Raw genomic sequence first — 27,991 nt, forward strand, 5'->3', positions numbered from 1 at the left:
CACTGGGGGCACAGCTGCAGTGTCGTCGGCTGCCTCTGGGGGAGCTGCGGCGTCTTCGGCCGCCTCTGGGGGAGCTGCGGCATCTACGGCCGCCTCTGGGAGAGCTGCGGCATCTACGGCCGCCTCTGGGAGAGCAGCTGCAGCGTCTTCGGCCGCCTCTGGGGGAGCAGAGGCGGGCCCATTCTTCCTCCTTCTCCGTTTCTGGGTCATTGGAAGGCTGGGGCTTCCACTGACTGCAGGTGGAATGGGGGAACAGTCAGTGGAGTGGGACTTCGCTTGGGGTGGGGATTCAGACTCCCCACGATGGTAGACGTGATAGACGAAGTCCCAGAAGCCAAGATTCCCCAGCTTCTCCATCTCCCACAGGCTGAGAGGCTGATCGAGGCAGATGTTGAAGACCTCCTTAACATCAGCCTCATTGTAGTCCAGATTGTCCACCTCAATAAGGAAGTCGCAGGCGAAGTCCCTCATGTCAGCCCCCTGCTGACGGAAATAGCGAGCGTTTACTTGCTGGATCATTAGCTGGCGGGTGGACAATCTGGTGGTGGGAGAGGGAAAAAGGAAGATGCCCATCTCTGCTGAGTCCTCTGTTGGCCAGTTCGTACTGTCAGGGTTGGGGTGAAGGGATGAGGCGAGGACTCAGTGGTGCAGGAGAATGGGCTTTTATTGAATAATAGAAATAAACAAAACAAACCAAACCAAACCAAACTACCGTTTTTAGAACTGCATTACACAGTTTTGTCCAAACTAACACGTTCTCACTCCCAACTCGTCACATATTGAAGCTTGGTCAGAAGGACCACTTGGTGTCACTCTTTGACACTCAAGGTACCCCTTTAGCGTCATTTATCGACTTGCAGGGTCCTCCATTGCTTTAAATAAGAAACCCTTGGCGTCAATATGCCAACGCGAAAGGTACTGGGAATTTTATAATCATGATTAAATTATATATTGGGTAATAATATTGCCATTATTGCATATATGTTGGGGTGTGATATTTCAATGTAAACAGTCACAGCAGTTTTATTTTTATTACATTGTTTACACATTTATGAGCACGTAACCCAACTCCTGCTCCTAAACCTACCATTTGTCAATAAAACACAAGATATAGCAGGCAGATACAACTACCGTTATAATTTATTCAAAAAGTATTAATATTCCAAGTCTTCCGAGGCAAAATGATTGATTTGTGAGAGGTATAGACGTGATTGCCGTCTCCGTCTGCCGTTAAGCTCATCCTGTGTGCTGCAGTCTGTGTGCAAATTCAAAAAATGCCACTAGAAGAAGCCTTATGTCAGCCTTGGTTGTGAAATGCTATTGGCTCTTGTGTGTCTCATGACCGATTGCGTCATGCTACGGGACGGGAGTATGCTTTTGATTGAATGAGATGTGAGCGAGTTAACGGAGCGGGATAATTTTCAGTGATTAAAAGCTTATGTTTTACTCTCTTCTTCACATAAAGACTTCGTATGGCTTCAGAAGACTTGGAATGCAACACGACTTGTTTGTAATGCTTTTATACTGCTTGTTTATGGTCAGTTTTTGCAATAAATACCTGTGACTGCACTTATATTTGCCTGTTACGTGTTTTATATTGTTCAGAAGTGGGTAGGGTTAGGGTAGGGGTGGGGTTAGGTGCTCCAATGAAAGTATAAATTTATATAAAATTATAATTTTTTTTTACAAATGCATGCAAACCATTAAACTAAGACAAACAACTGAAAACAATGGAGGACCCTGCAAGTCGAAAAATTACGCTAAAGGGGTGCCTTGAGCGTCAAAAAGCCACGCCAAGTGGTCCTGACCTAGCTTCAATATGGGACGAGTTTGGAGTGAAAACGTGTAGTCCAAACAAATGCTGCCAACCATTAGCATAAACGATCAATCATGATATAACTAAAGACCATAAAATGTGGAAATGTGTCAACACAGGACAGAAAGCTGCACTCAGCTCAGTAGAGTTTGAGAAATAAACACTTGCCCTGAAAAGAGATGGATTTTTCTTTCAGCCTTCAAGAAATTGTTTACTATGTGTTATACAAAAGAATGAGTGCACCAGCGATAAATAATTCACTATGCTGCATTGACAGATACTGTACAGCGCTCTTCATTGCACACGTCAACATTCCAAATTGTTCCTGTGCAAAAACACAACAGCTCAGCAGAGAATAAAAGTGTGTATGTGCAACGAGTGTAAACAAGATGGCCGCCAGAGACACTTAAGTGATTACATTGAATCATCAAATGTGACAGCACCACAGAACAAGGTTAACAGTAGTCAGCAAGCCTTTCTGCAAAACAATCATTATTTTAGAGCCGCAGGAGCTTTATTGAGTGAAGACAACATAGTACATTTCTGATTAAAGGGACTTGAGGTGCACAGTCTGTTTTTCTAAATTACTAATATATTAATATTGCTTTTAGATGTAATCTTTTGACTTGCCACAGAGTTAAATTCACATTATGTTTTTACAAATATTTCACAGAACTGGTCAAATCTATTGTTTAAAACTTGAACAGCTAGTTACAATGTGCAAGTTAACAAATTTCTGATATTTTATATAAATGTATGAAAATGTTGCACAAGGATTAAAATTGTAGATTATAACATGCATTAATGATGGATATCCTGTAAGCAATGATTTTAGCTCAATTGAGTGAAACACTCACCACAAACATCTTTTCCACTTTGGCGATTCCTTTACCAAATATGGTTCCCAGCTGATCGCCCACGCCAGCCAACAGGAACCCGAAGAGTGGGATCCCAAGCAGGGCATAGATAATGCAAAAGATCCTGCCTCCTTCTGTGTGTGGAGAGACGTTTCCAAAGCCTGAAACACAAACAGAAGTCATTCTGTCAGGAAGACTCTAATGATCCCAGGCATAATGTGTGGGTATAATCTGCCAAAACAAAATGGTAATACTGTGCTTTCTGAAACATTATTTCATTGCTTCAAAAGCTTGTAAGAAATTTTTGTTGATTCAGCACATTTTATGCCAAATAGCAAAAAATGTTTAAATCATACTCCCCTAGTGCATTCAAAAATCTTTATTTAATTTAGCGTGCATTGGGTCTGTATTATCCTGCCTACATGGAGAATCTCCCAGCGAAGACTATTCAACACCTAAATTTAGCTGTAGCACAAGAGCAAAGCAGATCAAATCATTACAGGAATGCAATGAATGGAACGTAATTGGGATGAATTTCAGCCTCTGAACTGAACCAACACTGAACCGACTTGAGTAAAATAATGACCCTATTATCTTTTAGAGCTGTTTTATAGCAGAATCTGGTCTGTATCCATAGTTGAGTTTCCATAACTGATTGCGCTTGTATAAAGCGCTATAGAAATAAAGGTGACTTGATGGTTTTGCGAGAAAGTTTTACAATGGGAGAACAGTAGTTGTGGTTGTACCACAGCAGGAATTTAAGCAATTACAAGGGCAAAAAGCTAAGCCACTGGACAGAACCACCCTGAGTGAAGGCGAGCAGTGGGGGGCATTTCCGCAAGAGCCTCCATCCAATTATGTCTCCATTTTCCTTGAAGCTCATTAACTGGGCTCAATCACTCCTCATGCAATCTGTCCTCTTTGAAATCTAATTAAATCAAAAAACCTTGAAAGAGCCATAAAAATTGGCTCTCTGCGAGACAACCTTAATTACACATGGCACAATAGAGACGAATAACTGTAATGTCTTTACACATAGTCTCTTGGAAAAAAATATCCACATGTTCATGGGTGGATAAAAATATCATACTTGTTCCGGCAGATTAACTATAAGGATGTAAATTTCTCAACAGTAAAAATTTATAACGTGTGTTAATGGCGTCAGTATTTCTATTTTCTCCTGATACAAACAACACTGTGAGCAAACTCATCATTATTTAGATAAAATCTAATTTCCTGACCTTAAATAGAAACAAACAACATGTAATAATTGATAATACATTAGAGATTCTAGATAAGAACCCAAAGTGGAGGCCGGTGGGACAAATCTGGTCTGCAAATACTTTTTTGCACCCCTCCAATTGATTTAAAAGAAATAGCTGCTCTGCCTGATTAAAGTTGTCCAAAAATAAACCAGCAGTGATTGTGTCACATCTAATATTTTTATGCCTATGTGTCTTACACAGTAAGAGAAATTGATGATTAAATCCTAAACTTCAAAGAAAAATGGACTATGCTCTTAATTCCTACTTAACCAATGTGTCTCATTTATTAAGTCTGTTGTGCTCATAAAAGCTAACCACTGAAGCTGCATACAAGCAAACAGTGAGACTATGTCTGGTTCAACGGTTCAACATACCATGAGTCAGCATCCTCAATCCTCGTATCAAGTTTATGCTGAATTCACACCAGTTGATCCTACATTTGTTGATCACATACATGACTGTTTAAAATCTGGGGTCATTAACATTCTTTATGTTTTGGATAGAATTTAAATATTATTACAATTTAACATACATTTTTTTTACTTAATATATTTCACTTTTTTCTGTGATGGCAAAGCTGAGAGAGAGAGAGATGGAAAATCAAGTACAAATCTGAACTACTGGTTTCAATAACCCGGAAGAAATAAAAAGCCTTTGTTAAGCCCTTTAAGGAATGGTAGGACAGATAAAAATATTTTCTCCTTTTCAATAACTGTATTTCTTATGCAAAATACAGATATAAAGTAGATTCGTACTATGATAGATGCAGTCGTCAGCAGATCCTCCAGTTCTTCCTCAGTTACCCAAATAAACAATTGCCTTTAAAAATATAACACTTAAAAACATAATAAAGATCACATTTATCAAAAATATATTTTTTAATTGAAGGTGTGAAGTCATATTTGTTCTCCAGCCAGTCCTCTTGAGGGAATTAATGGACCATCATTTTTTTTTAGCTGAATAATAATAATAATTATAATAACAAATAAAATAAAAGTACATTAAAGTACAAAAATAAAGTTCTCAAAAAGTAAAGTACTCAGAAAAAAAGTAGTTAAGAATCCCTAACCTAAACCAATCAGCAACTCCAGTATAAAAACACCTTGAGCACATTCACGAATCATAACACCTAAATGACTAAAATTACGAGTTAAAAAAGCAGGATAATATCTGCTCTCAGCAATAAACTGCCAGATATCTCAGTCCAATGTGAGAAATGAACATCATGTGCTGACTTTGAGCACAAAACAAGTCAGTTTGTCACAAGGAGAAAAAGAATGTCATGCCACCCTCATTAGTGAAGCAGCACTACTTACTGTATGACTGACGCAAACCTGATGTAACAACAGTGTCTGAATGGACTTAATGAGCACATAAGTGTGTCTTGTGAGGGCTGCGACACTGGCAAATGCTCGGCACTCATATGCTGATGCCTGAGTATTACTGAATGTGATGCCCTCACCAACAGATGACCACATAAGGACACTCCAAAGTGTGTTTGTGCTTGTGTGAGTGTGCACCATTGCTGATAGGGGGGGACAGGGGGAGCTGACAAGTCTTCATTCAAATGACAATAAATGCCATTTTGCTATCATGGAGGTGACAAAAAGAAGGATTATTTGGCGAACAAACTAACAGTTAGAGCTTTGAAGGCCAAGCCTGTGAATGACTTCCCTGGGTGACACAAACACAAATAAAAGATGATGGATGATGTTGAGTCGTGCAAAATAAATAATACAAACAACATTAAGAAAATAAAATAACTCAAAACAACCTGTTTTAACAGCAGTCATTACTCCAGTCTCGAGTGTCACTTTAGTGATCCTTTACAAATCATTATAATGTACTGATTTGATGTGCAAGAAACATTTCTTATTATTATCAATGTTTAAAGCAGCTGTGCTTAATATTTTCGTGGAAACCGTGACATTTGTTTTTCAAGATTATTTGATGAATGGAAAGCTCAAAAGGACTGTAACAATGCGAGACTTACTGTCGCTTGTGATAAATTAATCGCATCCTTGCTGAATAAAATAATTAATTTCTGTAAACAAAACAAATCTTAGTGACTGCAGACTTTTGAATATTTATACGAAAATTGGAGATCTTATGCAATGGGAGGCAGTTCCAAGACCTTGGCCTCTGTCATCGGCGTATAAAAGGTCAAGCTATTAGACCCGCTCGGTTCATTAATTGCACTTTATACTTCACAACCTAAGAGGGACACTGGGGGATTGATGAAGGGGGGCTTGCTCTTTAATCCACTTCTTGGCTCTGTTCCAGCAGGTTTCAAAGGTGTTGAACACATGTATTCAAGAACGGTCAAAGCTGTCCAACAGATTAGTTAAGGTTCATTAATCAAGCTTATCAAATAATGTTAACACAATTTCCTACACATCCTTAGTGATGAAGTCAAAATAAAAAAATGCTGCTGATTATTTACTGAGAAATTAATCTATAATATGTTGCGTGTGGAGATAAATAACACTACATGACCATAAATAAGTCAGAGCTGCTACACTATTATGACAAACATTATTTCCCAGTTGATTATTACCCTTAATATTTTATCTGCAATTATTACAATTGATAGAATCTTCAGGCCCTCAGACGACACTGCATCACTCATCAGCATGATTCTGTCATTGACATTAATAAATGGGCCCAGGAATACTTCCAGAAACCACTGTCGGTAAACCGCTGTGCCATCTGCAGATGCCAACTAAAGCTCTATCATGCAAAAAGGAAGACAAATGTGAACATGGTCCAGAAGCACCGTTGTGTCCTGTGGGCCAAGGCTCATTTAAAATGGACTGTTTCAAAGTGGAAAAGTGTTCTATGGTCTAGTCAAAATTTGACATTCTTGTTGGAAATCACGGACGCCGTGTCCTCCAGGCTAAAGAGGAGGGAGACTTCCAGCGTGTTATCAGTGTTCAGTTCAAAAGCCAGCATCTTTGATGGTATGGGGGTGCATAAGTGCATACGGTATGGGCAGCTTGCATGTTTTGGAAGGCACTATGAATGCTGAAAGATATATAAAGGTTTTAGAGCAACATATGCTCCCCTCCAGACAACGTGTATTTCAGGGAAGGCCTTGTGTATTTCAGCAGGACAATGCAAAACCACATACTGCAGCTATTACAACAGCATGGCTTAGTAGTAGAAGAGTCCGGGTGCTGAATTGTCCTGCCTGCAGTCCAGATCTTTCACCTATAGAGAACATTTGGTGCATCCTTAAATGAAAAATACGTCAGAGACGACCACAAACTCTTCAACAGCTGGAAACCTATATCACGCAAGAGTGGGACCAAATTCCAACACCAAAACTCCAGAAACTCATAACCTCGATGCCCAGATGTCTTCAAACTGTTTTGAAAAGAAGAGGAGATGCGACACCATGGTAAAAATGTCCCCGTCCCAACTATTTTGAGACTTGTAGCAGGCATAAAATTTGAAATGAGCATAAATTTTGTGCATAAAATTTTACAATTTCTCAGTTTAAACATTTGTTATGTTATCTATGTTCTATTGTGAATAAAATATTGGCTCATGTGATTTGAAATTCTTTTAGTTGTCATTTTATTGAAATTTAAAAAACGTCCCAACATTTCAGGAATTCAGGTTGTGGTTGTTAAAGCAGTCCACCCAAAATTATTATTATTCTTTCGTGTTCTGCTGATGTAGTCATATGGAATAGTCATATGGGTCAGAAATCTTTTTTCTTTTTGAAAGAAATAAATAATGTTGTTTTTTTCATTCAGAATGCATTAAATTAATAAAAAAAATGACAGTAAAGGCATTTAGAATGTTACAAAAGATTTCTATTTCAAAATAAATGCTGTTCTTTTGAACATATTTATTAATCAAAGAAACATTGATAATCATCAGAAATGTTATTGAGCACCAAATCAGTATATTAAAGTGATCTCTGAAGGATCATGTGACACTGAAGACTGAAAATTCAACTTTGCCATCACAGGAATAAATTACATCTTAAAATATATTAAAATAGATAAAATTTTAAGATTATTTCACAACATTACTGTTTTGGTAACACTTCATTTTAAGGACCTATTCTCGCTATTAACTAGCTTATTAGCATGAATATTACTAGCATATTGACTGTTTATTAGTACTTATAAAGCACTTATCAATGCCTTATTCTGCATGACCATATTTTAGATCCCTTAATCCTACCCCATACCTAAACTTAACAACTACCTTACTAACCATTAATAAGCAAATTAGGAGTTTATTGCGGGAAAAGTCATAGTTAATAGTGAATATGTGTTCCCTATTCTAAAGTGTTACCCTGTTTTTATTGTGTTTTTGACCAAATAAATGCCTTAGTGAGCATAAGAGGTTTCTTTCTAAAACAAGCTGACTGACATTCCTAAATGGAATGCTGTAATTGACAAATTTCATGATTAATTATTGCAGCAACTATAATCGAAAATATTTTTAATTATGCAGGCCTACTTGTGGTCTATTCATTTTACTTTCAAGGTCCCCTAAGTTAAACTTATTTCACCAAGCAGCTTTCCCCAAGTTGCTTTTGTCATCTTAATGAAGTGATAATGAAGTTCAAAATGTCACTAATCAATTAAAGAATCGTTCAGAGAAATCATAATGAGTCCAGCTGTTACTTACCTATAGTGGTAATGACAGTCCCTGCAAAGAAGAAGGAGCTGCTGAGGTCCCACATGCTGCTCTCATTGGAGGGGTGACCCGATGGATTGACCCCGGCCCGGATAGCAATCACCACTTGCTGTGGATGAGAAAACTGGTCAGGAATAATCTCCAAAAATTAGAACTTTAAGCAATAGATCACCCAAAAAATAAAAAGTCATCATTTACTCCCTTACCATGTTATACCGACTCCGTATTTTCTTTCTTTGTGAAACACAAAAGGAGACCCATCGTGTTTCATAAAAGAAAGAAAATATTGCTGGGACAGAATGACAAGAAGGTGAGCAAATAATGACAAATGCTTGGCAGGTAAAGTATTACATGAATACAAGACATGTTTATTTAGAAAGTGACAGCTATATTTTCCATTCACCCAGTCTGAATCATATTCAGCAATGCTATTTCCAGTACAAACCCAGCTGTGAGTGTGTGTAACATGTTTAAATCTACAGCAGACTGCATGTCTCTGAATGAACAGGATGACTGGCTCCAACTGCCTACATTCAGAGCCTCAAACAAAGACACGGATCTGTTCTTTAGCAGTCTTCCACAGCATCTCTGGATTTTACGTCACACATTACCGAATCAGATGGGAGTTAAGACAGAATTTGATCTGTAATTTCATTCAGTGTCAAATCCGTTATAGTAAATGGCTGTCTTATCTAATGTGTGCGCCTGTGTTTGTGCAGCAGGGATAATATTATACCTCTTGTAGTTCTTGTGTATCAGACTGTGCCTTTTTTAAAAAGAAAGAATCATGGTGTAATTGAGATCGATAGCCTATTCCTCCTTCTCTGATCATTGTGGTTCCTGAAGATCTAAAGTGACTTTGTAGTGGCTGGGATTGATTCCAAACTTAGGGAATGCATGGCTCATTAAAGAGTTGTTTTTTTTACCTCTAGGTAAGTTAAAACTTTAAAAACTCAAATTACTCAAAAAGTAAGTGGAAGATCAAAGCTTTGCTGTAGTTGTTCTGTACTCATTTCATAAGTATGCATATTTTAGAAACTAAACTAAGTGAAAGACAAAAAGTGGAGCTGTCCATGGTCCTTAACTCACAGCTCACTCACTGTTCAAAGTCCCTTTTTATGAATGCCACCATTTTTGCAACGCCTCCAGGCAGCTCAAACAAGACAAGTCCCATCTAAATGAATGGGGGAATCCTGAAATCTCAAAAACTGCTTGCTGAACTCGCGATTAAAATAAATATATACATATTTCAAATCAGCAACAAAATCTGAAATGATTTCCCCCATGAATGTTGTTTCTTATGCTCACATAGCGTTTAAAAAGCTTATTTTTCAGGCTATATCAGCCAATGTGCATGCATAGTTCCAACGCACTTATGACTGTGCGTGCGCATCAGCTGGTCCAGCCTCAGGTTTCTATGGGAACCGGAGCTTCTAAAGGCTGCTGCAGTGACGCAATGACTTTACCAATCAAAGATTGGCTCTTTCATTTAGAAGGCGGGACCCGAAATCTGCACTTTCTCCCATTCATAAGTATAGGAGTGAACCGTCTGTGTATTTCTATCATCTTTGTTACCATTTCTCTCTCAACTATTACACATGACTTCGGGTTGTACAGTACATGTACATGTGGCAAGAATGTATTATAGTCATCTTGTCACTATTGTGAGATACAAATAACTGTCCAAATAACAGAAAATGATACCGCAAAATGTTTAATTTATGTATGTTGAAATAATGGAAAATTGTAAAATTAAAAAATAAAGTTGCAATTATAATAAAATTAATGTTCAAATAATGGTAAATTGCAAATTTGCAATAATAAGATGTAATGTCCAAATAATTTTAAAAATGCACTGTTAAGATTAAAAATGAAGTTGCAGTTATGGAATGTAACCAAATTATGGAACATTACATTACATTACATTGCAAAATTAAAAAATAAAGTTGCAATTATGACACCTAATGTCCAGATAATTGAAAAACTGCACTGCAAAGATAATATAGACAAAAGTAAAAAATTATGAGATAATGTCCAAATAATGTAAAACTGAAAAATAAATTTGCAATTACAAAATATAATGTCCAGATAACAATAAATAAAAAATGGCACTGCAAAGATTGAAAATAAAGTTGTAATAAGGAGATGTTAAAATAATGGTAAACTGCATTGCAAATTGAAAAATAAAGTTGCAATTATGGAATGTAATATTGTCCAGATAACAAAAATGGCACTGCAAACATTAAAAATAAAATTGGAATTAATATCCAAACAACAAATTCCATTGCAAAAATAAAGTTATAAAGTTGGAAGTTATAAAGTTGCTATTAAATAATTAAAATTAAAATGTGTAATCCATTAAAAACAGCCAACAATGTACCACAGTATACAACATCAACATTGCAATAAGCTCCCTAGTGAAAAACAAATATACTTAAGTGTATTTGAAGTGCATTTATTTAATGCTTTTAAAGCTAGGTGTACTACGAATTTACATAATTATGTATTTAATAAAATACCCTGCAAATGTACTTTTACTAAACTGGTATACTGGTATAAAGTCAGAAAAATTGGAACAACTAATTTTGTGCTTAATGCACTTTAATTGTGCTGATGTAGTGCTGAAGTCCAACCAAAAATATACTGAAGTATATTTGATTGTGCTAAAGTGGACCTATTGCAATTATACTTCAGGTACACTTTAAATATCTTGCATTTAAAGACCGATATTAACCAAAGATCATACAATCCTCATCAATAGTGACATTAAAACATATTTTAGGCTTAATATTAAGAAATGTGTATTGCGCACAAGTAGTACTCTAAATAAGGTTTAAATTATAATTTTTATATCAGTGAGTCTCGAGTGGTATGTCAGTAAATATGTTAATAGATTTGAACTATACATAGCATGAAATAAATGTATTTAAAATATATTAATTTTTACTAGGGGTGATTAAATAAGCACTAACAGTGCTGAAGCACTAAAAGGCCAAAAAAGGAAATATTTCTCATTTCTTCATTTATGTCACATTAGGTTACTGCAACACATTCAAGCCCTTTAAGTATCTATATCTATTTTATTTTTGTAGTGGGTATATGAGGTATTGGCCATGCTGACCTAGTCCATTTTCCAGCCATATTCTCACTAGATTAGAAATCTGTAGCCAAAAAAAAAAAAATAAAAAAATAAAACTGGGCACACTTTCACTGTGCAGTGAATGAGAAATGTAAACACTGTCAAAAACATCTGCACATGAGTGTGCAGGTTCTCCTGGCCTACATGCTGTAAAGCAGATATGCTGTAAGAGCCCTGAGAGTATCCCATCTGCTCCCTAACGCCTCCTTCTCCCAGCTGGCTCAGAGAGCTCAGTCAAAAGTGAGAGGCAAAGAGAGGCCATTCATTCCGTGGGGAGGTTTTCCTGTTTGTGAACACCTTCCAAGTGCCGGCACAATCACCACTGGACTTGGGCTGCTGACAGCAAAGCAACTTGGCAGGAATTAACATTTGTTCAGAGGTGTGTGAACATGAGCGTCGTAACACCAATAATCAAGAGATGGGAAGTAGGTGAACACAGTGTGTTGGGATGTAATTTAATGTAAGGACTTGGGGGGGGGTTTGTGTAGAAGTATGAGCTGTCAGAGAACAGCAGGAATAGGATAGGATGTTACTTTAACATGTCACGATACACTACAACTGCACTAGAAGTATGCAAATCGTATAAAGAAATATTATATATAAATAAGTGCTGTCAATCGATTAAAAAAAATTAATCGCACATTTTTCTGAAATTAATCGCGATTAATCCACCCTATTTGTTTAATGACATCTTTTTTCATGACTGAAGGCCAGTATCACTGATGCCAATACTGATTTCTCTATAAAATAGCAATGAAAATGAATCCTTAAAGCTATAAAAGTTATTTTTTCCTCTGTTTTTTTCTTTGTCCTTTGATTAATAGACATTACAGCAGCTGGTTATTAGGCTATTTTGGTTGTTATTTCTTTAAACCTTTTTTGACCAAAAAAGTTTCTGTTTTGAATTTTTAAAAATCACAGCTTGATCGGAATGGTATGAAACTTGGTGACTTTTATGGCATTTGGAATGTGAACACACAAAAAAATTGAGGGCTTGATTCGAGCAGGCTAAGTGGTCGTAAAAACATTGGCACACTTGTCAAAAATGACAAAAACAAAAATTCTGCAAATTTTTGTGTGTACAATCTACCACAATGCAGAAAAAAAGTACACAGCAATGACGGGGTGAAACTCTAAAACATCAAGAGTGCAAAACCAACACATCCACTCACACACACACGCGTACACACACACTTATACACACACACACCTATGAACTGGTGTGACTGTAACACAGCAAATATATAAAATAAAATCAATAATTCAACTACAATGCAGTAAAAAAGTGGACAGCAAGGAAGGGGATACACTCTGAAACATCAAGAGTGCAAAACAGGCACATCCACTCACACACACACATACACACACTCACAGACACATACATACACACATACACAAATATACACGTTCAAATGAATTGGTATGGTCATAAACACATAGCCATAACAACTCAGAAAACTGAAATAAGAGGTTGAACTCAGATCAGACCAAGAACGATTCAGCTCTGATAAAACATTCCTGTTCAGTTTTGTTACTTTTTATAGAATTTTAAATTTTGTGTAACAAAATGCTTTCTCTGTGTTCAGGTTTGACTGTAGTAATAATAATTCAAAAACTTATGCTTTAAATCAACATTTTAAACCAAAAAAAATTAAAAAATAATAATAAATAAATAAATCTAAACCTTTACAAAAAGTTGTCTTTGAAAATGTCTAAATATATATCCAAACCCACAACTTAATAAAAATAAGTATTTATGTTTAAAAACAATTAGATAATTTATAGGCCTTTTATATAGAGCTATGTAGAAATCTATGGGCTAAACCATGGAATTGCAGATGTTTTTCTTATTTTACTCCCACCAGATGGTACTAATCTGGCTTCAAAAATTGGATTTTAAAGGCATTGGCTCTATTTTAACATGAAATACTGCCATAATTGCAAAGTAATAGAAAATATTTGAATTTTTTTTTTTTTTTTTCAATGGGAAAATTTGATCATAATTATAGCATAAATATTAATTAGTACCATGAAATCCTCTCAAAATACAAAAGAAAAAATATTATTAAACAAAAATATGTTACATTGATTTTAATGGGGGAGGGGAAAGTTAAATTTTAGGTGTCCTTGACTCCCAAATAAGGAGCACCAGAGGGTTAAGAGCTGTAGCTGCTGAACATGAAGCGGATCTGACACGCATATGATACGCGTATTTTCTCTCACCTCTTTTTACCATTTCTGACCCACTTCAGGTCTCTATCAATGAACTGGCGAGTTGAATCGGGTGTGTTAGATGAGGGAGACAGTGATGGGCTGCTCCAGGACAGTTTTGAAAACCATTTCAGAGACATTTTTTTAAATGTGACTCATATAACATATTACATGCATGCACAATTTTAAGGGCGCTTTAATCGCCTTTTTGGTAACTTCATGACTAACTGACCAAGACATTGCATGCACGTAGTTTATTTCGCGCTTTGATATGAAATCATACAGGCTCACCGGTGCTGCACGCGCTGTGAGCACAGTACCGTTTCCGCGCTCGTTTAACTCGTGCCTGGCGCTGAAGTGAAGCTGGAGCGCGCGTCTGAAACGTCTACTGTTTGATGTGGTCGTAAAGACGTTCTGCAACTGAATAAATGCACTTTTGTCAGGAGACAAAGTGACAGAAACAGCCGTTGTGAGAGGGGTGGCCAACCCTAGCCCCGCCCCAGCGTTAATTGCATTCAATATTTTTAACGCGTTAAACTGAAAACATGAATCGCCTGCTTTAACGCGCTAATTTTGACACCACTAATATAAATATAACGTCAAACTAGCTGTTTCCATCCAAGTTGCAAATTAAATTTGAACTTATTTATTATTTAAATTATTTATTTACAGTACATGTCACAAAAAAAAAAAAAAAAAACATTGAATAAAGCAGCACTTCCATCCAAGTGTTTATTATTTTTTTGCACATTTAAGACATTTAATTCATATTCTGGTGTTTTTGTCGATGGAAACCAAGCTCACACAATCATCCAAGACCTTTAAATTGCTGCTAGAATAATTTAGTACACTTTGCAGCAGACAATAAACTCTTATAAAATGTCACTTTATATTCAATCTACTTCTTGCACAAAGGTAAATACCACAGACTTCAGAAGATGGAGCTAATTAGTGATGTAATGTCAAGAGCTTATTTAATTTCCCCACAGGTGAACTAGTGTTAAGGGAACTCACTAAAACTGATTTAAAAGAAAATTATAACAGACCCGACTGCCAGCAACCCCAATTTGGAAAGCAGATAAAGTGTATATAGTTATAAGCCTATGAATATTACATTAATACAGATCAAATTAGTCTGAAATGTTTAAGATTTCGGCATAACCATCTTAGAATTTTTAAGAAAAAAGACTGCATCATACTTCAGAAACAGAACAACATGCACAGAACCATTTGTGTCCAATTAGTGTTTTCTGGCTACAATTAATCAGATTACAGACCGTTTCTGCCAACTTCCGAGCTGTCATTATTGATTTTGGCAAAGATTAGTCTATTCACCCAACATCCTGCAGAAAAAAACACTATATGCTTTGAATCAATATCCAGAAGGCTATTTTTACCTATACAAACAGATACGTTGACTTCTAATTTCAAGCACATTGGTAAATAATTGGAGTTTGTACCTTGACCAGGTCCTCCAGTTCAGAGACGTTGACACAGGTATGCCTGGAAAGGAAGTTAATTTTCTCTTGCACAATGAGGTACTTCTGAGAGCTCTCCTGGGGCTGTTCCAGGGCTTTGAACACCGTGGCTCCGATGATCAGGTACAGAACAACCAGCAGGAAGATCGCCACTACTGTTTTCCACTTCATTACGGTGGTTATGGTATCACAATCGTCCCCCGAGTTATATACAATGGGCTTGGAAGAGAACGACAGCCGGGGTTTGGTGTTGTATGTAGCTGATTTAGGATCTAAAAGATCAGGTGCAGCCACTGAGGCGAACAAAGGGAGAGAGAGGGCAAGACAGAGCGAGAAAAGAGAGGGAGAGAGAGATGGGTTATAAAAGACAGCTGTAATTTTAATGAAATGACTGCTGATGAAGCTTTAGTAATTCTATAACTATTTGTATTTCAATGTAAAGAGTTCTGCTTTGTTTATAGATATTTAGAATATAATTTTTCCATGTGTGTTGGTACATGAACGAAAACACATTCACATGGAGCCATTAATAAATAATAGCAGATATGAAAAGCACAGACAGCTGCAGGGTTTTATAACAGTGATGAATATGATTTAGATTATGGACTTAGATTTAGCTTGTTATTATTCTGAATTTTTATTTTGAATTTGTACACTGGGAACATTGTGTTTATGATGTATGTTCAAACGTTCGACTGATTATTTCTAATCACAAGCATTTAAAATTTACTTTAGGATGGATTTATTCAAGAACATCATATAAGAAGTGAAACTGGCCTTTCATCTGTGAGGATTTGAATTTGTTTCTTTCTCGACTGACTTCTGCAGTGTTTCAGCCATGCAAGTGTGAAAAGCCTCTCTAGCAAACCAGTGATAGTGGACGTAATGTTCTCCTCGCTAGTATCCAGTGTGCAGTGTGTGTACGCAAGGCATGTTATGCAAGGCAACACAAGTTTTAGCACTAATTTAGAGCTGCAGATTTTCCCTCTATGCATAATTCAGACCTCAATGCTTATTAATGATCTGTTAGTTATTGAAGCCCCAGGGGGCTCCAGCAATGCATGTCCACATTTTCATTCTTTTCCAGAGGACATCAGAAATTTTAACCCATGCAGATCCATTCAAATCACTTCTCTTTGGCGTTTGTTTTTAAATATTTTTGTTCCCATTTTATAACAGAACTGCCAAGTGTATATCTTAAAACAATATGCATAATAATTTGACTGTTTACATTGAATCTAAAAGGTGATATTTGTAAGACAATCCTTTATATTGCATTAAAGAGTTTATTTGCTATTTTTGGTGGGTCCCAGTGTAAGCAGAAGAGGCTGTACTGCAAAACTGATAGATGTGATTCCAGCAATATTCCTCCTACAAATCTGGAAACATGTCAAAGTGGTGTGGGTGGTGTGGCGCTGTGATACATAATCTAAGCTGGTCACTGAAAGGTTACAGGTTCAGACCCTGAATAATGCAATCTAATAGCCATCACTATTGCAGCAAGTGTATTTCAACACAGTTTTACTTTATCTGCTTTCAAAAATACTGAATTCCAACTATTACTTTATTAATATTTATCATTTTATTATTTATTTTTAGAATTTTTTAATATTTTTTTAGAATCGAATCTACAATGATTTTGCAACTTTGTCTTGAACAAATATCTATGATGATCAAGATTTTACTGCTGTTCAGAATACCAACCGTTATGGAGACAAATAATTAATTACCAGTTATGGTTACATTTCGAGTAGAATTAAAGCATGATCATATTTGATGTCCCACAAACATAACTAAGGCATGAATGGGTTAAGTATCATGCCAAATTTACTATGCAACACATGATAAACAATTCAATTATGCAAACAAACATTGGGCACTTACTACTTTGTCGGATCTCTTCTTCCTGCTGCTCCTCATCAGCTGTCCTGAGTGCTAGACCACTTGACTTCTTGTCTTTCCGTTCTTCTCAGGAGCACACAAGCAAAAACTGGATGTTAATCATGGCATCAAACGCACTCGCATCCCTCCGTCTTCTTTTCTGGACGATCATGCCTCTGTCCAGTTTTAAATCTCCACGCGAGCAGTATCTTGGAATCCAGCGCTGGATTTCGTGGTTGAGTAAGCACTGAAGTGAGAAGGGAGTGTCCACGGGAGGCACACGGATAATTGGACTGGCTGTTCTCATCATGAGCGCGCTCACCGTCCGTCTCCACGCTCACAAGCGCTCACGCTCTCCGTGTGTTGTGTTCACGAACAGTGGGCAGGTTTCACGATTTCATGCGCGTCACTCCATTGCAGCAGGTCACATCTCATGTCAGTCCGAAATATGGGAATAAGGAATCGCGAGGAAATGAACTATTCTGGTTCAGATTCTTTTGAACTACTTTTGAGGTTTGAAAAAGTCCCTCAGATCGTTGGGAAGTTAAATTCAGATCTCGAAAAGCAGATAAAACAAACAACTAGTCGACACTTACAAATCAGTCTCATGAGTTTTCGTCTAACAGGACACAGCAACAGTTGGGTCGTTTTGAGGCAGAAATGACGATACTAAACTTGTGGTTAACTAAAAGTCTGATTATTTCAGAAATTGGTCTGATTCTTGAAAGTGTTTTGAGAATCGGACTACACTGTCCGCGCTGCATTTTTGATTCATTAAAAAGAACCGGCTCATAAGAGTCATTTTTTTCGGTAATCGGACTGCACTGGCCACACAACATGGCCTCATCTGCTTGTTTCAATATACGTCAACAAAGAGAAAGTGGTCTTGTCCAAAACGTTATATAGGCAAGTGTATCACGAATAGAGCAGAAAGGACTAACAGTTTTCATAAATTCTCATCTTTCTAAGAGCTTTCCTTTTTGAAAAACACACAAGCTTCAAAATTCATCCTTGGGGCTTCCTTGTAATTTATGTAGAAACAAATGTGAAAAGATCTCCAAATAATAATCACAGACTTCACAATTCTCTTTTGGGTTTTAGGACTACAAACTGAATAGCTCTATTATAACCTATAGGTGCTGGTCATATAATTAGAATATCATCAAAAAGTTGATTTATTTCACTAATTCCATTCAAAAAGTGAAAGTATATTATATTCATTCATTACACACAGACTGATATATTTCAAATGTTTATTTCTTTTAATTTTGATGATTAGAGCTTACAGCTCATGAAAGTCAAAAATCAGTATCTCAAAATATTAGAATATTACTTAAGACCAATACAAAGAAAGAATTTTTAGAAATTTCGGCCAACTGAAAAGTATGAAAATGAAAAGTATGAGCATGTACAGCACTCAATACTTAGTTGGGGCTCCTTTTGCCTGAATTACTGCAGCAATGCGGCGTGGCATGGAGTCGATCAGTCTGTGGCACTGTTCAGGTGTTATGAGAGCCCAGGTTGCTCTGATAGTGGCCTTCAGCTCATCTGCATTGTTGGGTCTGGTGTCTCTCATCTTCCTCTTGACAATACCCCATAGATTCTCTATGTGGTTCAGGTCAGGCGAGTTTGCTGGCCAATCAAGCACAGTAACACTATGGTCATTGAACCAGCTTTTGGTACCTTTGGCAGTGCGGGCAGGTGCCAAGTCCTGCTGGAAAATGAAATCAGCATCTCCATAAAGCTTGTCAACAGAAGGAAGCATGAAGTGCTCTAAAATTTCCTGGTAGATGGCTGTGTTGACTGTGGACTTCAGAAAACACAGTGGACCAACACCAGCAGATGACATGGCAGCCCAAATCATCACTGACTGTGGAAACTTCACACTGGACTTCAAGCAACATGGATTCTGTGCCTCTCCACTCTTCCTCCAGACTCTGGGACCTTGATTTCCAAATGAAATGTAAAATTTACTTTCATCTGAAAAGAGGACTTTGGACCACTGAGCAACAGTCCAGTTCTTTTCTCCACAGCCCAGGTAAGATGCTTCTGACGTTGTCTCTGGTTCAGAAGTGGCTTGGTAGCCCTTTTCCTGAAGACGTCTGAGCGTGGTGACTCTTGATGCACTGACTCCAGCTTCAGTTCTCTCCTTGTGAAGCTCTCCCAAGTATTTGAATCCGCTTTACTTCACTGTATTCTGAAGCTTGCGGTCATCCCTGTTGCTTGTGCACCTTTTCCTACCCAAATTCTTCCTTCCAGTCAACTTTGCATTTAATATGCTTTGATACAGCACTCTGTAAACAGCCACACCTTTCAGTAATGACCTTCTGTGAATTACCCTCTTTGTGGAGGGTGTCAATGTTCGTCTTCTGGATCATTGCCAAGTCAGCAGTCTTCCCCATTATTGTGGTTTCAAAGAACAAGAGATACCCAGAATTTATACTGTAGGGATGGTCATTTATTCAAACTCAAATGTAAATATTCTAATATTTTGAGATACTGATTTTTGACTTTCATGAGCTGTAAGCTCTAATCATCAAAATTAAAAGAAATAAACATTTGAAATATATCAGTCTGTGTGCAATGAATGAATATAATATACAAGTTTCACTTTTTGAATGGAATTAGTGAAATAAATCAACTTTTTGATTTATTCTAATTATATGACCAGCACCTGTATAAGCAGGGATTGAAATTAACTTTTTCAGTCACCAGCCAATTTGGCTGCAAAATTTTAAGTTACTGGCCATTCATAACTTCTACTAGCCAAACATAAATAAATAAATAAATAAACGGCAATAAACCAACAGCTTGAGGCTGTCTACACTGTAAGAAACTGACTGTGAAATTCACAGTAATTAACTGGCAGCAAGTGACAAGTAACTTACTGTATAAAAAGCACAGTAATTAACTGGCAGCAAGTGACAAGTAACTTACTATAGAAAAGAACTACAGTAGTTAACTGGCAGCTAAAACTCACTAATCTGCAAGTATAACTTTTTTTTGTGTGCTTATTACACAGGACAGTGTAGCAATTGTTGTGGGGTGGAGAGAGGGGAAGGTGATCAGCAAAGGACCTTAAGCCAGGAATCGAACACAGGTCGCCAGAAACACAGTTGCACTATACATCAGTGTGCTAACCACTAGACTATCTGTACCAACAGGCTCCATTGCTGTTTAGTTATATTGATTCAGCCCAAATAAATAATAATAAAAAAAATGAAATAAATAATGCATGTTGCATCATTTAAATATAAATATTCACTGTTAACTGCTCATTAATATAACAAGTTTCATTAATCATTCTTCACTTATTGCTAGATGTGTTGAAAGCAATAAAATCTTGATGACCTTCTGGTAATTATTTTTTTTTTTTTTACAGCACATTGTTGGTTACTGTAATTTTCTACAGTACATAATTGCTCCTTTTCTACAGTACATTGGAAGTTACTGTGATTTTCTACAAGACATTGCTGGTTACTGTGACACTCACAGTACTTCTTACATTACTGCAATTTTGACTGAAACTACGGTATTCTACTGTGAACTAGTATACAGCCATTTCCTGTGCACAAACACAGTAAATTACAGTAGATTTAACATGATTTTTTTACAGTGTACACCAGAGCCATAGAGAGACATGGAGAGGAGAAAAAATTATGCATCAAGTTTTGTTCAATTCACATTTATAGCACTTTTTATTATACACATCGTTTCAACACAGCTTTACAGAAAATTAATGTTTCTACATTACAAATAAGAGTTCTGTTAACAGGTGTAACTGTGTCAAAGTAATGTTCATATGGCAGAAATGTTCTAAAATTAGGCTATACAAATCATGCAGTTAAGTAATGTCATGTATTCAGAAACCATGAACAAATTAAAGCAATGGTTACATGATTTGATCATGTTGATTACAATGCAAGGACATTTTAGCAGTTTTGTATTTTTATTCAGAGTCAGCTTCATCTGAAGTCCTCTCAAGGGCTGGCGTCATCTCTTCACAGGTGCTGGGTCATCTGAAGTCTTCATAAGAGGCTGGATATAGTCAGCAGGAGCAATCTATAGATTACACAAACAAAATGTGATGTAATCATACCTGGGAACTGGCACTTTTTCACAAAGAACAGGGAAAGACTTGCCAAACCCAGTGAAGAGACTCATTGTGAGGGTGATATCTCATTACAGGGAGTCTTCAGGTGGTTCTAAGCTCAGGAGAAATGGTTAAGTGATGCTCAATCACATTTCAGTCCTGTGGCATCTGCTCCTTCAACACAGTTCTTCTACAGTAGCTAAGACATTTAAATATAAAATACAGTAATACAGTACAGGTTTATTGTGATTATGTCTATAATATAGTAGTGGTATACATTTTTGGAATGAAAACTACCTCTGAATTACCGAAATAAACTTTTTTATTCTCATTTAGGTCCATCAGCATCCTTTGCCATTAATCTGAATATATTAAATCGCTTCCCAGCAGCAGAAATCACGTTTAAAAGCCTTAATCACACAACTACGAATGAAACTGCCTGAAGAGAATGAATAACATCCCGTAAATCTACTAATTAGGCCTAAGTGAGGAATAATCTAATAATAATCTGTTTTAATGCACAAGGTAATTTGATTAGCTGTGCTGATAATATACAATTTTGTTCTATAAATGTCTTACCTTTTAAAAGTTCATCACATCGATCTCTTCTGCTGCATCTCGAAGGCGCTGATAGTATGAGTGCTAACTTCCGGGAACTATTGAGCGACTCCATGATCCGCCATTATTGTAAAAAAGGTCCATTGGAGTCAATGGAGTTGTCGCAACTCTCTCTCTCTATGGCTCTGGTCTACACTGGACGTGACAAAGCGACCGTTGCAAATAATTTTGTGTCAGTAGCCTACTAAGGGTGTGCGATATTGCCAAAAAAAATACAAATAATAATAATAATAATAATCTATCTATCTTAAGGACTACCGTGGACAGCTGACTGCTATAGTTTTTGGTATTCTGCATATTCTGTGTGGTCAGTTCACAGCAGTGATAGAAATTAATCTTTTCCAATAAGTTTAAATTGATTTTAACCTTTTATGGGCATTTTTACCTTTATAAAGCCATTTTTTTCTAAAAGTGTGCATCATCTTTTGAGTCAAATTCTTACATTTAATCAATCAATTATAATAATAATACATTTAGGCTGTTACTTAACAAATGAAATCAGTATCAAGAAAATCCATCTTTGCAGAAGTTTATGGCATTTTGATGTATTTTCACATGTTAATGCAGTTTAGAGGGACATGGAATGCTTTAACCTGCAGTTACAAATGCAATGCATAAATAAAGTTTTGATATTTTAAACATGAAATGTTGAAAACTGATATTTGAAATTATTTAAAAAATGAAAAGATATTTTAAATGTAAAATTAAAACCGCCAGTAGGTGGCAGCAAGTCACTGTTAATAAGTGAGTCATTGCGATTGAACCGAATCATTTAAACGGTTGATTAATTCAGGAACGAAACACTGTCATGTTGTTCAGAGACGCAAAACAGCGCTGTGGCTGTGTTTTGAATGTTTTCTGTTGGCGAAATAGAGCAAAAACAGGCAATATGGTGTCTAAAACGTAAGTCTCTTGATATTAATTTTTGGTTATTGAACTGTTGTATAAAATCAATATCACATTTGTAACGATGCTTGACCACATTTGATTCTTTAAGAAAAAACAGCACTCTTCGTGTGATATTGATTAACTATATGAATGGATATAAATATGTACATTTTCTGCCCCCTTATCTTGAATTATGTGATCATTCTTAATGCATATTAATAGACTGAATCATGCAGTGAAAGAACGCACTCTAAATGCGCACGCGCAATAGTCTAACCACACTTCGTATGAGTGCACTCTGTAGGTGTGTTTTGTTTGGTTTTTGCAATATACTCGATAATGTCATGATGTCTCACGAGTTCAGTTTTTGCGCTAAACCTGCGCAGATGTAGCTTGCATGAACTTCCCCAAGAAATTAATGAGTGAACATAACTTACGAAAAGTAACCCGCCAAATTGGCTAGTGATTTGACGACGTTACCCGCCACAGCTGATTTAATTTCAAACACTGCCTATAAGATATGAGAGATACTTTCTCTTGCTTTTAGAGTACAGCTTGTCACCAGTTACAAATTCTAAAACACTGTTCAAGGCTTCTTTTGTGCGCATTTCAAATATTTATACAACTTGCATTGACTAATACATATTCTTCTTATGTGCCATTCTAATTCACACCATCCATCACTACAACAAAATTTCCATAATGGCTTTGGTGTGTGTGTGTAGAAGGTGTGTGTGTGTGTGTGTGTGTGTGCAATGTTCCAGCTGTGAATGTATTAAAGTCCTGCATTCCTAATACATCTCCCATTGAGATGAAAATGAAAAGGCGCAATGTTGCTTAAGGGAAGAAACATTCTACATCATATATTTGTTTAAACATGAATATTGAGGAGTTATCGATACCAAATGACAATAACTGCATACAGAGTTTGCAATATGCTTGCATGTGATGTATGGCTTTAAAGAGTTGAACTTCGCATAGCCTAACTACTGCCCTTGTGTTAACTGGACAAACTGGAGAGATGATATACAGTTGATAGCTTAAAAAAAAGTTACCATCATTTCCCATTTACGCTAGCTTCTGTTTCCCTTTCCTTTTTCCCATTGTCATTTCACCTTGGCAATCGTACTTTCTCTCACTGAGGTGGCTAAAATTACGGGTCCTTTGGGCAATGACAGAAGTGCATCAAAGGCACACGTGCACTCACATTCCATGCTCACAGTCTTCATAAGCTTCCTTCATGGGCTGCTATTATTCTCTGTAAGTTTGATTTTGGAATCACTATACCAAACATAGGCCATAATATTGGCATGGATCCTATTTCAATCACTTGCAGCACTATGAGCATATCTTTCATATCCAACAAAATGAATCTGGCTGGCTCAGCTGCAAGTGTCACAGTTATGGGATAAATTTTGGTAGCATGCAGAATGACCAGAATAGATATGTTTATCTACTTGCCAAAAACAATGGCAAGTGCAAAATATTATATTTAGCATGTACATCTGCTGTCTCATGCAATAAGTCTTAGGTCTAGTGCTTGTCACCATCTTCAAGAACCCATAATTTAGTAATAGTGTGTAAACAGTGACATTTGACTCCTGTCAGCTTAGTTTATTGAGCAGCACATACACAAGCTCTCATTAAACTAAAGGAAGTGCTGTGACTCCTGCAGAGAAGCGATGTTTACTATACAATGCTTCTAATTAGAGATACTTTTTTAACAAGAATTTGACCTATGATCTTCCACATGAATCCATTTTTATAGCCAGTGACCGGAAAAAAAATGTTACCTATGTTATTGTACTGAGACTATAGGCTATCCACAGGACAGCAGTTAATGACGATTAGCACACAATTTTTAGCTACCATATAATGTATTTTCAATATCTTCATAGAAATGATATAACAGTTAGATGCAGTTATCTAGTTATATCTTATTTATGGCTGGCAGGTCACAGCTATGTTGACATTTAGAACAATAGCATGACTGTGAGTGTGATACTGAAAAGTGGGAAAAAAGGATGTTTGTGGTATAGCTCTTAGGGATAAAAAAAAAAAAAACATAATGGAAATGAACCATGCCCTTCTCCAGGACTTTAACGTTTCCACTAAGCTATATTTCAGGTCAGAAGTTGCAGGGACAGTACACAGGGACACATTTTCTATTTATAGCACATCCTTCCTTTTAATGCACTGCAAATGAGGTTCCTGTAATATTATTTCTCACATATCTTCTCTCTGTTTTTTTTGTTTTGTTTTTGTTTTGGTAACATCAGAGAGTTTCCATGTAAGAGACCTGGATTGGTCTGCAGAATTTTCATTATTTTTTTTATATCTCTGGCAAAATGAATGTTACAAAAATCCAAGAAGGAGCAAATGAAAGTTATTGGGCAAAAAACAGACACATTCAATGTCAAAAAATATTTCCTAAATTGTTTTCAACAACCAGGTGGCTGTGTTTATTGGCACAGTGATGAAAGTCTATAAGAGGGAATCAAAATAAAAGATTTCAAACCAAAAAGTAACACAAATCAACACACATCTGTCTTGTTTATTTGTTTTTATGATTAATATGATTCATTATTCTTCACTTAAATCATTTTTACGGTTGTATCATGGCTTTTTAATCACTTAGATTCGCTATGAATGATTAAATGTTCTTATATTGAATTCAGTGGGCCTCATTCATGAAATAATGTGTCTAAATCATGTTTAATTTCTCAGCTTTAATTTAATGTGGCTTAAAGGAATAGTCCAATCAAAAATGAAGATTCATTTAATCACCCTTATGGCAGTTTAAACCTGTTAGATCAGCATGGGCTGTTGGTCTATCAGTAGTTTTATGCCTTTACTTCCTGCTGTTTCACCTTGCAGAATGAAAAAAATGTAATGTTTACGCATAGCACATTTGGGTTTAAGCTCTTTACCAGCATCTGTCCATTTATTGGCTTTCCCACTTCACTTCACTTGACTGCTTGAAAAAACACTTGGGTCAAATGTCAAACTGCTGACTCTGTGTGCATCTCTCTGACTGACAGGGAGAACATCCACCGGCACTGGAAAGTTAAACAGTGCCTATTCTTTTTTAGGGGCTCACAGTATATAAATAGAGGCCAGTTTTCTGATCTTAGCAAGATAACGTTCTAATCCATGTTATATAACATTTTGAGCAGCAACCCCTTGACCCAGTGTAAAAAAATATTTGGCTAGTGGTTGCCATGCACGTGAATGAGCTTATGCTATGCCATAGAAAAACACTGACATTGCATGAAGGGTCACCATACAGTGTGGTCAATGGGAACATTCTCATGAGCAAACATCAACTTGGACTATTTTTTCAGTCCATCTCCATGTCAAAACACATTACCTTGAAAAAGCAATGGTGACAAAGGTGAAACACTTCAATAATTCCAAAACTTTGTTTTCTTTATTAATTTATAATGAATGTATGGCTGTTTGCTTTTCACTTTAGGCCCCCAAGACTTTTAGAAAATAAGCTCTATTAAAACACTTTTCACACTCTCAGTAGTAGTATTTAATTTGTCTATTACTAATGTGCAATAATGTATAAACATCTCAGTCTGTCATGTCATTTTTTTTTTTCTGTTTTGAAAATCATGAAAATTCCCACCATAATCTTAAATGATATTGCGTTTAACAACATTCGTGATGGAAATTACTGCCAAAAAAATGGCTGACTTGTTTGTCTTGCTAATGCCAATGTCATAGCAAGAGTTTTATGTATCCTAAATACGCCTATTAATACACTACTTACACACATTTACATAATATTTATGTAAATATTATATCAAAACAAAAAGCTTGATTGAAAATGGTGCACATTATTTCCCCCTCAAAATTAATAATTACCTTACCTCACATTTAATATCTACCATATGTTATGGTTTTCACCTTTCTCCGAAAGAAGTACATTAACTTTTGAAAAATCTCTGTTGGAGGAAAAATCCTTTGATGTGGTGAAAAAAGTACATCTATTAAAAAAAAAAAAGTAAGTCATTTTCACCCAATAAATATTGAAATGGTCTTTGCTTATTTCACTTTTTATGATCATAGTTTCAAACTTGTAATACATTTTTTTTTATATAGTTTAAGTTGAAAAATGTTTACAACAAACAAAGGTAAGACAAAATCTCTATATAAATGGCACTTGAACAGATGGTGTAGCTGATTAAGGCATGGACTTTATATTTTATCATGTAAAAAAAAGTTAATGAATTTGAAGAAACATCCATTCTGTCTTGTTAAGCCTCCAAGATCTGATATTACTGTTTGTTTTATGACACAAACTGTATTTTGCTTGACAGCATCAAGCAAGATGACACTGAAGCAGTTTCTAATGTTGAATTTCACATGGCAATTATGATCTTACCATTTGCCTTGTACTGCTTTAGCAAAGCACTATGGCTGTGGAATATAAGTTTGCTTACATACAGAACCATTTGGAAGGTTTCATAGAGGTTAAGAGCCTTCTTTGCCACTTTGCCAATGCGAATTAAAATGGCTATAAAGCTCATTAAACAGCCCTCTTGGAAATTCAGGGCTGTTGAGCCATACACACCTCCAGAAAATACCACTGATAGCCTTGAACGTGAAGTGGAAAATATGGTTACAGAAAAAGAGACTGGGTCTTAACTTATAAACGGTTTTTCTTCTTGTTTATTTGCAGGAACAGATTGGATGAAATATCTCCGTTCACACGAACGTTGATTGGCTGTCACCTTGAGGAGATGAGACTTATCAGGAACTTCCAGTTGCATGTCACTTTCTGCTTATCTACAGCTCCACCGGGGGCTCTGAAGTCGAGGGTAAGGATGAGAATGGACATGATGTCACCTCTGGGATTGGATGGGATGAGGAGTCAGCACATGCTGTTTGACTGTAATTCCAGTACAGTCAAGGATAGGACTGCTTCTCCCAGAGAAACCCTTCAGAAACATCTATGCTGCCTTGTTTTTGATCCACTTCAGATCTCACTTGCACGGCTTCTCTCTGTTTTGTTTCTTGAATTTCTCCCTGACATTCACGCTTAATCTTTTATTTATTTTTAACTTTTTTTTTTTTC

At 36.4% G+C, this 27,991-nt stretch overlaps 1 protein-coding gene across 1 annotated transcript in view; it reads right to left on the minus strand.

The window, feature by feature from the left end:
- Nucleotides 1-17,714, minus strand: part of kcnk2a (potassium channel, subfamily K, member 2a) — a 30,614-nt gene extending 12,900 nt beyond the window's left edge. The window contains exons 1-4 of the mRNA XM_058748836.1: nucleotides 17,310-17,714; nucleotides 15,408-15,718; nucleotides 8,589-8,706; nucleotides 2,674-2,834 (exon numbers count right to left, since the gene is read on the minus strand). Coding sequence (XP_058604819.1) covers nucleotides 2,674-2,834; nucleotides 8,589-8,706; nucleotides 15,408-15,718; nucleotide 17,310 — 591 coding nt within the window. The 5' untranslated portion in view covers nucleotides 17,311-17,714. The remainder of the gene's footprint in view (nucleotides 1-2,673; nucleotides 2,835-8,588; nucleotides 8,707-15,407; nucleotides 15,719-17,309) is intronic.
- Between the last annotated feature and the right edge of the window lie 10,277 nt (nucleotides 17,715-27,991).

The sequence above is a fragment of the Onychostoma macrolepis genome, chromosome 17, assembly GCF_012432095.1.
Source record: "Onychostoma macrolepis isolate SWU-2019 chromosome 17, ASM1243209v1, whole genome shotgun sequence".
NCBI classification, from domain to species: Eukaryota; Metazoa; Chordata; class Actinopteri; order Cypriniformes; family Cyprinidae; genus Onychostoma; species Onychostoma macrolepis.